Source organism: Centroberyx gerrardi, chromosome 15, assembly GCF_048128805.1.
Source record: "Centroberyx gerrardi isolate f3 chromosome 15, fCenGer3.hap1.cur.20231027, whole genome shotgun sequence".
Classification (NCBI taxonomy): Eukaryota; Metazoa; Chordata; class Actinopteri; order Beryciformes; family Berycidae; genus Centroberyx; species Centroberyx gerrardi.
In genome coordinates, this window is record NC_136011.1 from 12,474,595 (window position 1) to 12,487,648 (window position 13,054).

Consider the following 13,054-nt stretch of genomic DNA (forward strand, 5'->3'; position numbering starts at 1 on the left):
CAATTATATAATCATTTTACAATTTATATTTTACAATAGTGCAAAAAAGACCAACAGCCAAGAGACATTTGGTTGCATTTAGAATTTATTTTCACTATCATATAAAAACAGTGCTTTAGATATAAAGAAGTGGTTCAGTGTTCTGAATTAATACCGTGTCATTTCTTCAAACATTATTGGCATTGAGTAAAAGTTTTTCTGTGTTTAAGGACTGAGATCGTTTCCCCATCTAGTTCAGTTTATCTGGGCTAAAAATACATCTAATCCTGAGCTCACCAATTACAATTTACAAAGCAGTTATTGACAATCATGTCCGAGCAAAACAGAAAGAAAGGCTCTTTGTTTGGGGGTTACATAATACAAAAATAGATCCATTATACACTTCATAGTTACAGAAACTGTACTTTACAAATAATACTTTGCTGTTCTAATTATGAAAGGAGGAAGGAAATATAGCAAGATTAAACTTTGGATGAATGTATTACCAGCTTTAACAAAATTCAATTTTCCACATCACCAATTGATTTGGATTGCTGTGGCAGACTAACAGTTAGGAAAAGTGTGACTGTACACGCTGTACAAAAACATTGAGTATCTTATAAAATACAATAAAAAAAAAAAAAAGACATAAAAGAATATAGGAGCACAAACAGTAGCACCGTGGCTTCCGGAATTTTTCCTGGATAAAACAATTACAATTTGCCAACAAGTGTTCACATCAGCAAATAGGCTTAATGGTAAGGAAAGGAGTCCCATCTTCTGAATGTCCCATGCAGTAGGCGACAGCGTAGCCTTCTAATGTTCAGATATTTGTAATTGTCCACTGATCTGCCCTCAGCATCAGCCTATTTAGACACTGTAAGTGACATTTTTGATATTGTAAACTTTACAAAATACAACAAAGAAGTTGATTTGAACTTCTTCTTGTTCTGAGAAGTTGCAATAAAATAGTGCAAGTATGTACAGAATATACAATGACAAAAATTCTGTCAATAAATATGCTGTGTTTGTTGATTGAAATGTTGCTGGATTAGGTCTCCGTTATATTGCTATATTCCACAGCTTTACAAGAAAGTGATACAAGAAATAAAACAGGACACTGGGTCCCGTCATGAACTTCTTCAGTATCTTCTATAATGTCTGTATGCCAATATAAGCACACACATCCCTCGTCATCATCACCACAAAGAAAATACTTTGAGACATTCACGTGTTGCCAACCCTCCATTTGAGTTGCACTGGAAGTGAAGGAAGAGGACAGGCTTATTTGCGGACATCAGCGTTTTATGGTATTCACAGTATGAATTCCAGCAACTGTTCATCCCCTAGCAGGTCCAGAGAGAGGCAGTTGGTGGACCTGCGGCCGTAGAAGGAAGGTTTGGCCTGGCAGTGCAAAAGGGGATAATAACTCTGATCTGCAGGGATCTTTGAGTTTGTCGGGGCGTCTGGGAGCCCAAAGGTGTAGCTGTGGGAGGAGTCAGGCAGTAGCGTGGTTCCCAGGGGTGCTGGAGGTGGGAACAGACGAACATCATCCAGGCTCTGGCTGTGCCGATCCACGCAGACGTGTGGCCTAGATTTCAGCACCTAGAATAGAGACAGACGGTGAGAAAGGAGGGCAAATACAACAGAGGAATACAACAGAAGGAGATAACGCGCCATGTGACAGAAGATAGATGACAAACCTGTTTTAAAGTATCCTTGCTTTGTAATTTCCCTAGATCATCATCACTGTCTGGGGGACACGCTTTGCTGTCTGTAGAGCACAAAACAAAATTGTAAAAGTCAATTTTGACAATAAAAGAACAAGGGAAACAGATTTTGATGATATCAACAATTTGTGTTCTTTCATTAGAGGGATGAGGAGAGCAGCTGCAATTGACAGATATACTGTATATAACAATGATCTCATGGTTTGCATGCAGTTTAATTATTCATACCTGTCAAGTGAGTCTCTGAGGTGAGCAGTGGGCAATCCACTGACACGCCCTCAAGAAGATCAGCCAATTGGAGCATCTCATCAGGATCATCCACGAGAACCTCCTTCGGACTGCCTACATTGGTCTGGATGTCTGGGGAAAATGATTAAAAACCCAAATGAAGAAATCTATCAACAATGAGTAATGTGCTGTAGACTTGTATGAATTTATGGAGCATAATGTGCCCTTGAGATGTGCTGTGCAAGTACGTCATGGTTAAGATTAAGAGTAAAGGTTAAGGAGAGTGAGGAAAACATTGTTTACTTCTTACTCTTAACAAAATTCCAGTCGTGCATGTCTCTTCACACAAATCACAATGGTAAATACAGGAGGAACAATTCAGACAGCTGCTTTTCATGTTCCATGTCTACCACTGATATGGTTAATTCAGCCAACAAAGTAGCTCTTTACTGCTTAGATAAGATGCTGAGGGATGGGTATAGTTTCCCGTCTCACCTTCCTCTTGCCACTCCTCATCATCTGTTCGAGCCTTGCTGCCTGTGTCAATGCCAGAGGTGCAGGAGCTGCCGTGGCTGGCTGCTGAGCTGAAACACTTCTCTGCTCGCCGCTGACCTTCTTCCTCCATGGAGGCTATCTCTGTGGAGATGCTGTGTTGCCGGGTGTCAGCTTCGATTCCAGAGCTGCTTGTGGAGTGTCGGGACAGACCAGGGCTGCTCTCGCTCCCTGGGGGGTCCAGGTCTAGGTCATCACTGATGTAGGACTCTCTGTAACGCTTCTTCTCTGGAAGGGAGGAACAAGACAACTCTTTACATAAGAGCATAAACCACATGATTCAATCAAATTTGCTGGTTATGATCTTATTTCTAAAACTGATCTAAAACTGAAGTGGATATACTGAATATATCACACATTCTCAAACAGCTGCCCCGGGGAAACTGGAAACTGCCAGAGGCTGAGAGCCAGTTAATAGAACTGTCAGTTTTCAATGTCAGTACTGTCAGTGTCAATGTCAGTTTCAGTGCTTTCTGTTACAGTGCTGGGCAGCATTATTGGCACCCATTTCAATATTGTTGATCAGTGAAATATTGTGATTCACAGAGCTGCTTTATCAGATTTTCAAACATCACAGAACCAAAAATAGATATTTTAAATTGAAGAGTATAATTATGTATTATGCTTTATTTGTACATGATGCATTTTATATGTTTGTCCTGTTTATTTTCCCATAGAAGTCAATATACAATTGTTTCTGGATGTAGCTCAACGAAAAGTGCAAAATGTCATATCTAAACAGCTGCCACTCCAAATTCAATTGCTCAACATATTTTTTGTGTAGAATCAACAAAAATTGAGGTCACCAAAGACTTATTTCCAGGGGCCACTCAGAAGTGTTTTGCAGGCCCCAGGTGGCCCCCAGCTGTACTGTGAGTATCACTGATATTCTAGAAACTAATCATACTGTATCTGCACATCCACTCCTCCTCCCCCTACCTTCGCTCTCTTCCAGCTGGCGTAGGTGTTTGAGGGCTGGCTGGAGGCTGAGGTAGAGGCGGTGGCTGCTGCTCAGGTGCAGGAGGAGGTGGCGAGAGCGGAACGGTGACCCAGTGTAGTAAACCAGCTTCCTGGCTGACGGCAAGCCATCTGGCTGGATCTCAAATTTCTTACCCTGGATAAGACAACATGATATTATGCATGTGTGGTAGCGTGCGTAGCTAATGCCCATTAAATAATTAGAATGATTCTACTTAATCTTAACAGAGAATGGAACAAAGCGGTGTGTGTACCAGGAAGGTGAGACGTCCCACGTTAGACCAGGGGAAGTCATACAGCAGCTGGCGTATGTTGTTCATCTCCTATAAATGCAAAACACACACAGGTGATCCAACAACTCAAATGCTTGTGGGAGCGTATGCGTCTAAACACAGATTTCTGGATGTGCAATCTACTTAGGTATATTTTAAAATTAGCAATCGATTATCAGTGCTCCATTGTCTTTTTGTTCGTCAGAGCCATCTGGACCTTGCTAAGAGGCCACGAGTTCTTCAAGGTATCTCACGGTCTGTTGGCTCTTTAATCAGCCAGGCCTGCAGTCCTAATCCCCCCCAGATGGCCCCTGATGGACAGATCAAACAACTGACGGGGATGGCAGACAGCCCCTATCTCCTGATGCACTGCTGTTGGTGGCGATCCCACACATTCCTCACATGGCTAGTCAGGGGTTTTTCAGGACCACAGACACACAAACTGAATCTCTGAGCAAACACAGGTTCACTCTTACGTATATGTTGACGTACACACATTAATAACACACTCACACATGCACGCACCTGATAAACCTGCATTCCTCGCAGGGTCAGACCAAGCAATGCCGTCCCTCTCTCTGCCTTCTTGTCCTGGACAAATGAATGATGAGATGTCAGAGAGGCATCTGAGAGTTCAGATAAGAAACCCATTCCCCAGTTTAGCCCCTCTTCTAGTTCACTGGGAAACTTTGGGCTGCCCTCTAACAGCAAATTAAAAGTGTTAGCACATTGCGCAATTGGTGGACCAGCTGTCAAAATATCACTCAGTAGTTGAGTGATTTTGAAATGGGGAGGACAATAAACTGGGATAGATATGATATAAGGTTATGTAACTGCCCTATAGCCATTCATCCAGCACAGCTCAAGTGAAGCCAAACTGCCTTCATCTGTGAGGGGGAAAGACCGTTTTTCAGTTGAACAAGAGATGAAATGGCCATAGATCAAAATGAGATAAAAATGCATTCCTTCAACCAATGGCCCATCGCTTATTTTATTGACATCAAACATTAAAATGAACACACCTGACAGTAAGGTATGTACTACACAGGCTCAATTCAAGCAACTCATTTGATTCAGATGGCTTCGAAATACTGAATTATATCCTTGACCTTTTGTAGTTTGTAGAAGGTGACAGGTACATCCTCCAGGCGACACGACTCCCTGATGAAGTGCAGGACGGCGTCACGGGCGGACATGCCCCACAGCTCCTGATGCACCTTGGGCCCATGGCAGAGAAGATAGTTCACTCCACGCTTGGCTACAATCTATGGAAGGAAAAAGGGATAGATGTGGTGAGCAGAGAGAGCTCAACATACCCCAAAACATTCAAATCCCTTGAAAGAAATGCATCATATTAATAAATCAAACATCGAGACCCTTTGACAGTCGTTTTAAACTCTGCTGCCACATGGGGACACCTACCCAGGGAGGGAAGTAGTCTTTGGGCTGAAAGTAAGGGGTGGCCTCTTTATCCTCCCCTGGCAGCGGGTGGTCAGCTAGGTCAGCCTGCAAGGCGTAACCTGCCAGCTGGAAGTACACCTCCTCCTGCTGACGGCATTCAGAGCGTAGCACCCGCTCTCGCAAGTCAGAGTAGTACAGATGACGTGCCTTCCGCTCACTGGCACCACACAAAAAGAGGGAAGGGGGGCAACAAAAAGGAGGACAAAGATGCATGGCAATTAGATTGAAAACAGAGGTGCAGGATGTGACAAAAGAAATAAAATGAATAAACGAGCTGGTCCTATAGTGAAGAAGATGCACAATGAACAAATAGAGGGACATACCAAATGAGTCTGCCGTTCTCCACGTAGTACTGCACTTTGAGAAAGAGTACTAGAGGCAGGGCTCTCTTCTGTATCGCCTGTGTAAAGGGTAAGACATGCTGGAGTAAGCCTGTGCTGCCATCTCTTTTTGTCATGCTAAAGGACAATGTGTGGCTCTTATGTAGGGCAGTGAACTGTTGCTGACAGTTAACAGGGAGTGTGGGTCAAAGCAAAATGCTCCTAATTTGCATTGACAACAGCCATCCACCATCATTCTTTTTTCTCCCACATACAAAAAATATGACAAATACATATTGCCTTACTTTTCCCGAATCTTGCTTCCAATCCTTAGGAAAGTACTTAGTCAGTTTCTCCTCCATGTCCAAAAAGATGTGCTCATTGTCTGGGAGGAAGAAGGACAATCAGGAAACAAGAACACACTCAGCAAGCAAACAAACAATAATGTAACCATGCGTAAAATTTGCCTAACAATGGGACTAATTAGGGGAAAAGAAAAAAGCCCTTGTTCATGCATTTGTGAATGAGGCTACTAGGAAGCAAATGACAACTATGCTAATGCTAATGTATCTATTTGCTTATCCCAGTGTTAGCATGGCAGCTCAGGACCAAACATTGCTGGCAAGAGCTTTGTTGGTTTAACATTCTGTAAACTAAATAACTGATGTTTAGTTGTATACAACTGTGAATGTTTGTATCTTGATACTGTGATATGAATCTCTCTTTCAAATAATCCCTTGTATATAATTCTTTACACCAAAGCTAATCCTGTGTTATCAAAATCACATTTCTTCTGTTTCAGTAGAGGCTGATAAGCTGTTCGCTGGAGGATGGAGGTGTTGCAGCACTGAATACATTACATCTCAAATAACCCCAGTATCAGCCTCAACCTGGTACCATGGGTCATCACATAGGCACGATCCATCTTGTTTCTCCTTAAATTTCTTTTGTGCAACTTATTAGTCAAACCATGTCCCCCGGACTGTTTCACAACTCACTCCTCCAACCATCCATATCTCCTTTCATCCCATCCCATCCCCACTCTGACTCACTCCAACTCCTTTACCTCTCCTCATTCACCAAGGCCTTTGAGTAAGACTTGAGTAAGACTCTGTCATGTCGAGTGCCCCCCCCCCCACCTCTTTCCCCTCCACTCCCACTCTCCCCTTCCCATCATCAATCCATCCCTCCCCTCACTGAAGAGGTGGAATGCCAGGGTGCATTCCAGGCTTAATGAAGTTAATATTGCTGGAATCCAGGCCTAAGTGGTCGCTGGACCAACACCACAAAAACAAAAGGCTGCTTGTTCAAGAGGTGAGCCACACAAGATTACCAAGGCATTTCAACATATTTGTACAAAGAAGGAGAACGGGAATAAGAGAATGAAAGAGAGAAAATAGAAAATTCAGCACTTTGCTCAGTGGCTGAAGAGGATTAGACTATTCATTTATGTAGATTGGGAGGGTGGAACGACATATTTGGTTGTTTTGGTAGGATCCCCTTTTGGCAGCAAAGCCCATTTTCCACAGTATTATGTAAACACTGCCACCAAAAGAGTGGCACTGCAGAAACCTGCAGTAGCCTACACGGTACTTATGACGCTAAACATGATGCTCTTGTTAACAAACTCACTGAGTCACTGCTGCAATATGATACTGTTTGTGCATGACCTGAACCACATACTTCCTACACTATGATCAGGTCTTGTGATCTTCTGACAATACTGCTGTGTAATCTAGAGCTGCAACGATTAATCGATTAGTTGTTAACTATTAAATGAATCGCCAACTATTTTGATAATCGATTAATCGGTTTGAGTAATTTTTTAAGAAAAATAAGTCAAAATTCTCTCATTCCAGCTTCTTAAATGTGAATATTTTCTGGTTTCTTTACTCCTCTATGACAGTAAACTGAATATCTTTGGGTTGTGGACAAAACAAGAGATTTGAGGATGTCATCTTGGGCTTTGGGAAACACTGATCGACATTTTTCACCATTTTCTGACATTTTATAGACCAAACAACTAATCGATTAATCAAGAAAATAATCGACAGATTAATCGACAATGAAAATAATCGTTAGTTGCAGCCCTAGTGTAATCTAGTGTGAACATTGCTTTCGGGTTCAGAGGCTCAGGGGTCAGTGAAGAAGCTGACTTACCCTTTACCACTGTGAGGCCAAAGAAGTGCAGCTCTTTGATTCCAAGGAGCTCTGACACACGATTGAAAACATCCTGCCCTGTGGACTTCAGCTAAAGCAGGTGGACAGAGAAAGAAAAGTGTGATCAATATGTATTCACAAACAATGTAATGGAGGCAGGAAATCCTCAAGTCAACAGTGGAGTGATGGACAGAACCTGGGCCATACGTTAAGGTCTCTTGGTGATAGACAACAGGACAGCTAGAGACATATTAAACACCCACCCCTACAGTGATGTCCAGCTGTTCTTTATTAGGGAGGAGAACACAAATGGTTCTCTCCTGCTTTGCTGAGACCGACATGGTGTCTGGGGTCTGTCTGCGACAAGTGTTCTCTCTCCGTCAAACCGCTTCAGGATCCTCTTCAACTCTGTCTCTCTGTCACCTTCTATCTGTTCAGGGGCAGTTCTTCTTCCATTTTTTTTATCTGAAAAGAGAGATGACATCAGAGCGAGATAAGTAAGGACATGAAAACACATGATCCAACAAGGTTTCAACATGAATGATAAAGGCAGCAGAATGGAATTTAGAATAGATCATCGGTCTGTGTGTCAGATCAGATACTGGACCTCATGAGATTTCAGACAACCCCAATAAAGATTCCTAAGTTCTGTTGTGTTCATACAAATGTTTCATAAGCACATTTTGCATTGATGTGGTATTATTATTAAAATCCCATACCCAGACGTAAGTAAACACCATGGGCAGACTGCATTTATCATCATTATCTAGCCACCAAGATTAGCCTAACTCCACACGGCATGTCCCATCTGAATGGTTTGAAGCCAAATGCATTACCATCAGATTTATCCTCCAGGATAATATTCAAAGCCATTATGAATCAAATGCAAGAATCATATCAATGAAGTAGGTCCAGATTAAAAAGCATCTGGACCCAAATCTAAATCAACATTAAAATAGCGTACAACAAGAAACCAGGCATACAGTTGGGCAATCTCAAGGAGCTTTCTGTAATCCCAATTATAGCCATTAACTAAAACCATTAATCAATCAGATAATCCTACGCAAACCTTTTCTATTACAACTAGCAATACAACAACCCACAATATAAAAAGGAACAGTATTCTATCAGATTCTGCTGCATGTCTGCTGTGCTGAATAGCAACAAATGGCCATGATGGAGGGAGACAGTGTATTTGTCAAGTGTATTACCAGTATACTACCACCTGAAGCTTGCCCCATTATATTGACCCGAAGCCCCAACTGGTACGATCCTCATCTGATTAGTGATTAGCGTCTCCGAATCTATTAATCAGATTAAGAACTGCCGCGCGCTGACTCTGATCCCTTCTAAATCCTGCTCCGGACCACAACAGAGGTTAAACAAAACCCAACAGAAAACAAACCAAAAAATACATACACAAAACAAATATGATTCTGAACCAAATGAGTATGCTCTTGTGCCGGGAAATGCCCTCCTCCCAGAGTTACTTTTAACTGAGGAAGCACAAACAAGAAACACCTGTGTTTCTCTCAGGAGTTTAATATTCACAGTGGGAAAAGAAAACATGTTTAAAAGCACCATGACACAACATGTCTCTCTGCTGGATCATAAAAAGACAAAACGTTAGGCTGCTTCACACCTGTAATTATTGTGTGGCCCCTACTCTTATACCTTGATACTAACATACTGTATAAGCTTTTGCCAGTGTACAAAGCAAAGGTGTGGGAACTACAAAAGTGAATGTTCTTGGCTCACAAGGCTAAACACTTGTCTTCCTAACTATGATTTGTGAACATGTTCAAACAGAGCCTCACTCACATCTGCCTGTCAATGCAAACAGACATTTGAAAACCTGAAAATCCAGTAGCCTTAACATCCAACTTGTTCATGACAGAGCCAAACTAATTTCACTATACAATCATGTTGGCCCTAGGCAGTGCGGTGAAAAAAATAAAACAAAACAGAAAGACTGTTGATAGGCCAAGCATGTTTGCATGCACTGCGCTTGTAACTTAATTAAAAATGATTAATACTACAGTATTACTTTTACATACTCTTTATTTTTTATTTTTTAATAATGGGGCATGGGTCTATACAAGATTCCTTTTAAAAGGTATGTTCAGGTTGTTGTCCATCTGATTTATCATGAACTGTCATTTCCAAAAAACAATTCCACCTGATTGCTGACATACTGTAAGCAGGGGTTGTCGGCATTTGTGAGCGATTCTTGTGTAAGGAAATATGACTGAAAAATGTAAAAATATTTCTCAGACAAAAATGCTTTGGAACAGGAAAATTTGGAAGGTGCTGTGATTTGTTTTTGCACCTGCTGTACTTGAATAAGCAATGCTAACAAATTCTGAAAACTTCTGTTTTCAATATTTCAATAACCAAAATACTGAGGCTGAGTTGTTATAAGAAACCAGACAGCCTTCTAGAGTACCTGAACTATCCCTGCAAGGCGATAACAGGCCAATCATTTTCTCCCTCCTGTAGCATCTGGCTTATTCATTAACACCTCTCTCTCTATCACACATTCTTGATTGTCATCATCATCATACATGCAGGTAGGTTGCTCCTGATCTGAACTTAAATGCAATATAATTTTGTTTATGTGTAAGAAAACACACAAACAACAAATAAAGATACAGTACTATCACAACAGGTGCAACAAATTTTGATTTACTGTGATGACGTTCAGATTTCAAAAACATCTGCCTACTTTTGCACATGGAAATAACTAAATATCTTTTTTCAGTGAATGAACTGGGATTAATAATAATACAGAGCAAATACACCTTTGGGTAACACTTGAAATAGTCTGTTAGCAATATTAGTTTTTCTAATTGAAAAAAAATGAATACAGCTAGCTGCACCTTGTTAGAATTACAAGAATCACTGAAAACAATGGAAGTTAACAATGCTAACATGTTCTTTTCTGAGACAGAGGTAAAGGACACATGGAAGAATACGCCAATACTAAGAGGCAGGTGAAGAAAAATCAAAGTAACATTTAAAATATCTAAAGTAGCCTAGTTGGCATGTTTATTTTTGTTGCCCTCAGAAACCCTAGACAATAGACATTACCAAGTCCAAATGAGCTTGAAATATCAGTATCAGCAGATGTGAAGCATGAGAAGTTAAATCACCCAACAATCATACCAACCTTATATCAGCCTCCCTTCCATTCCAGCATGCAAGCAGGCACTATGCTACACTATCACTATCCTACACTGCATCTCACCTCCAAAACAAGTCTGCAGTCAGTCCTAGATGTGTGGGATGACGTCTTCAGACATCCCCCTAGTTGCTGACCAGAGTGGAACCTGGCATCACATGAGAGCAGCCATCTGCATGCCTTAATTCCCCTTCAAGACTGTTATAATCCCTACTTCTGAGCACACTGCTGGCTGTAAAAACAACATTCCCACTGCACTGTACAAGCTCTCTGAGGTGTCACAGCTCCTCACTGCCTGCTAAAACCCTTAGATAACCCAGTGTAGAAAGCGGGGTGGGGTGGGGGTGTCTGAGTGAATAAGGGTGACCAATTTACACTCAACCAACCTGAAACCAAGGAGGTGAAGCAGCTTTTCAGTTTCAAAGGGAGCGGGGCATCTATTACATGGAGCAAAGTGTTTGGAGCATGAGTCAGAGCCCTGGTGGGGAAATCCAGAGAAACTGATTAAATCGTGCATTTTCAGGATCACCAACCGAATAACAAACGAGACTATCCACAAAAGTGTTGATGAAGTTACAGCCAGCGAGAGATAATTCAGAAGTTAGAGAAGTAACCGTTACATTTAAACTTCCATTTTGGATTATTCCTACCGTTACATCCCCACTACTTATTTCAAACGGTCGCCTACATACAATACATGCAGATAATCAAGCTAGTTAGTTCATAATTCACTTCTGTGTAAAGACCAAACTTTATAAGGGCGAGTAACGTCACAACCCGAAAATAGGACAACTGAAGCCTCACTCCAAGCAGAAAACGATGGTGTAAACATTTTCCTAAGGGAAATGTGTGTATTGCAGGGGGGTCGGTCGGTGCAACAAGTGCATCACTCACACAGGCTACTCATTTAAAGATAATTATGCAGCAGTACTCACCATTCAATTAGACGAGGGGGAAAAAAAGTTCAAATTTCAGTCGTGGGTTTTCCCTAAAGCGTGTTCAGACGCATTCTTCACTTTTATCCCAATCTAGACTTGACAGAGGTGAGGGAGTCTGAGGACAACATCTCCTGTCGCGTGCTGCTGAAGACTTCTTTACCCAAAGTGAAGCGCAAAAGATTGGGCCATACCAATTTCGATAGCTGTGGGGGAGGTCCTGCTGTGGTTGTCCTCCAGGTAAACGTATTAGTACCGATTAGTCCAATTATTTTTTTCACTTTCCAATTCAAAATATTAATTAGTTTATTTGTTTCGTTTTTAAAGTTTATGGAAAAAAAAATAGAACTCTTCCAAGCCTCAGAGATATTTGAATACAGTATCACACAGGCCGATTCCTCCCTATGGATTACCATGGTTTATCGGGATCTCGGGGTTATTCATAGTTAGCGAGTCAGTGCGAACTGTTTCAGCTTTGAAAACAAGGCAGGTACACTAATAGACTAGGGTCCTGAGCGGTGATGGACTTGTCCTTCAGGACTCCTCAACTCAGTGTGATCAACTTTCTTAACACAGTTAAATAGATTATTGAGCAATGATGTACAAATTAATTTTAAATGAGTTTTAATTATGTACACTTTTTTGTCATCATACCTTATGCTTTTTCTCCTTCCAGTTAATGCTCTTCTAATGTGGCAGCAGGGATCTCCAGCAAGTTTTCTAGCAAGCCTCATGCAACCCTACATTTAAACAGGTTCTGTTTCTTATAGAAATCCTGAATCCTGATTACCAAAATTAGCACTTGGCCATCTGGATTAGAACCAATTTAGATTGAAAGGCCATGAGAATCGACAAGCCAAATCAAATGTATTAAAAAAAAAAAAATGTGAGTTGTGTATTTTTTTCCAAAGACTTTTAAGCTTTGAAAGATTCTCAGCCATTTTTGTGTCCCTGTTGACATGAATGGCATTAGGGAGATCAATTTGATGGTCTTTACGGTTCATCTGCCATTGCTACTTTGCTTTTTCAAAAATGTAACCTGTTAATATTTGGTACCACGTTTCGTCCTCCATCATCTTGTGTAGATGGAACTAACGTCCATAGATAGACTCCTCAAATGTCCCTCCCATCCACTTGTATTGCCCTTTAACCCTGCCACCCTCACCCCTCTTTTTCCACCAGTCACTTTGTGTAATTTAGGTCCCTTGCTGAATTTGGACACAAATGACGTCAGCCCACAATGCCCCTGTGCTCTAAA

At 41.3% G+C, this 13,054-nt stretch overlaps 1 protein-coding gene across 4 annotated transcripts; it reads right to left on the reverse strand.

The window, feature by feature from the left end:
* Window positions 1-67: 67 nt before the first annotated feature.
* Window positions 68-11,929, reverse strand: LOC139913406 (FERM domain-containing protein 6). Of its 4 annotated transcripts, XM_078288864.1 has the most exons (15): window positions 11,797-11,923; window positions 11,248-11,339; window positions 7,944-8,145; window positions 7,681-7,771; window positions 5,826-5,905; window positions 5,524-5,600; window positions 5,162-5,357; window positions 4,849-5,004; window positions 4,265-4,330; window positions 3,722-3,790; window positions 3,429-3,603; window positions 2,433-2,717; window positions 1,938-2,069; window positions 1,683-1,753; window positions 68-1,584 (listed from the first exon to the last, which is right to left on the reverse strand). In XM_078288864.1, exons 3-15 carry the CDS (start codon window positions 8,019-8,021, stop codon window positions 1,294-1,296), a joined length of 1,767 nt encoding a protein of 588 aa, XP_078144990.1. In that variant the 5' UTR covers window positions 8,022-8,145; window positions 11,248-11,339; window positions 11,797-11,923; the 3' UTR covers window positions 68-1,293. The 4 variants fall into 4 exon arrangements, with proteins under 4 accessions (XP_078144990.1, XP_071757509.1, XP_078144992.1 ...); XM_071901408.2 differs by lacking the exon at window positions 11,248-11,339 and having other exon boundaries at window positions 11,797-11,929; XM_078288866.1 differs by lacking the exons at window positions 11,248-11,339; window positions 11,797-11,923 and adding an exon at window positions 10,928-11,107.
* Window positions 11,930-13,054: the final 1,125 nt, after the last annotated feature.

Coding starts and splice junctions, on each gene's coding strand:
- LOC139913406 (XM_071901408.2), bottom strand. CDS start 8,021: ATGTCGGTCTCAGCAAAGCAGGAGAGAACCATTTGTGTTCTCCTCCCT. Junction 5,601..5,825: donor GGAAGCAAGATTCGGGAAAA/GTAAGGCAATAT, acceptor CCCTTTACACAG/GCGATACAGAAGAGAGCCCT. Junction 3,604..3,721: donor TGGGACGTCTCACCTTCCTG/GTACACACACCG, acceptor TGTCTTATCCAG/GGTAAGAAATTTGAGATCCA.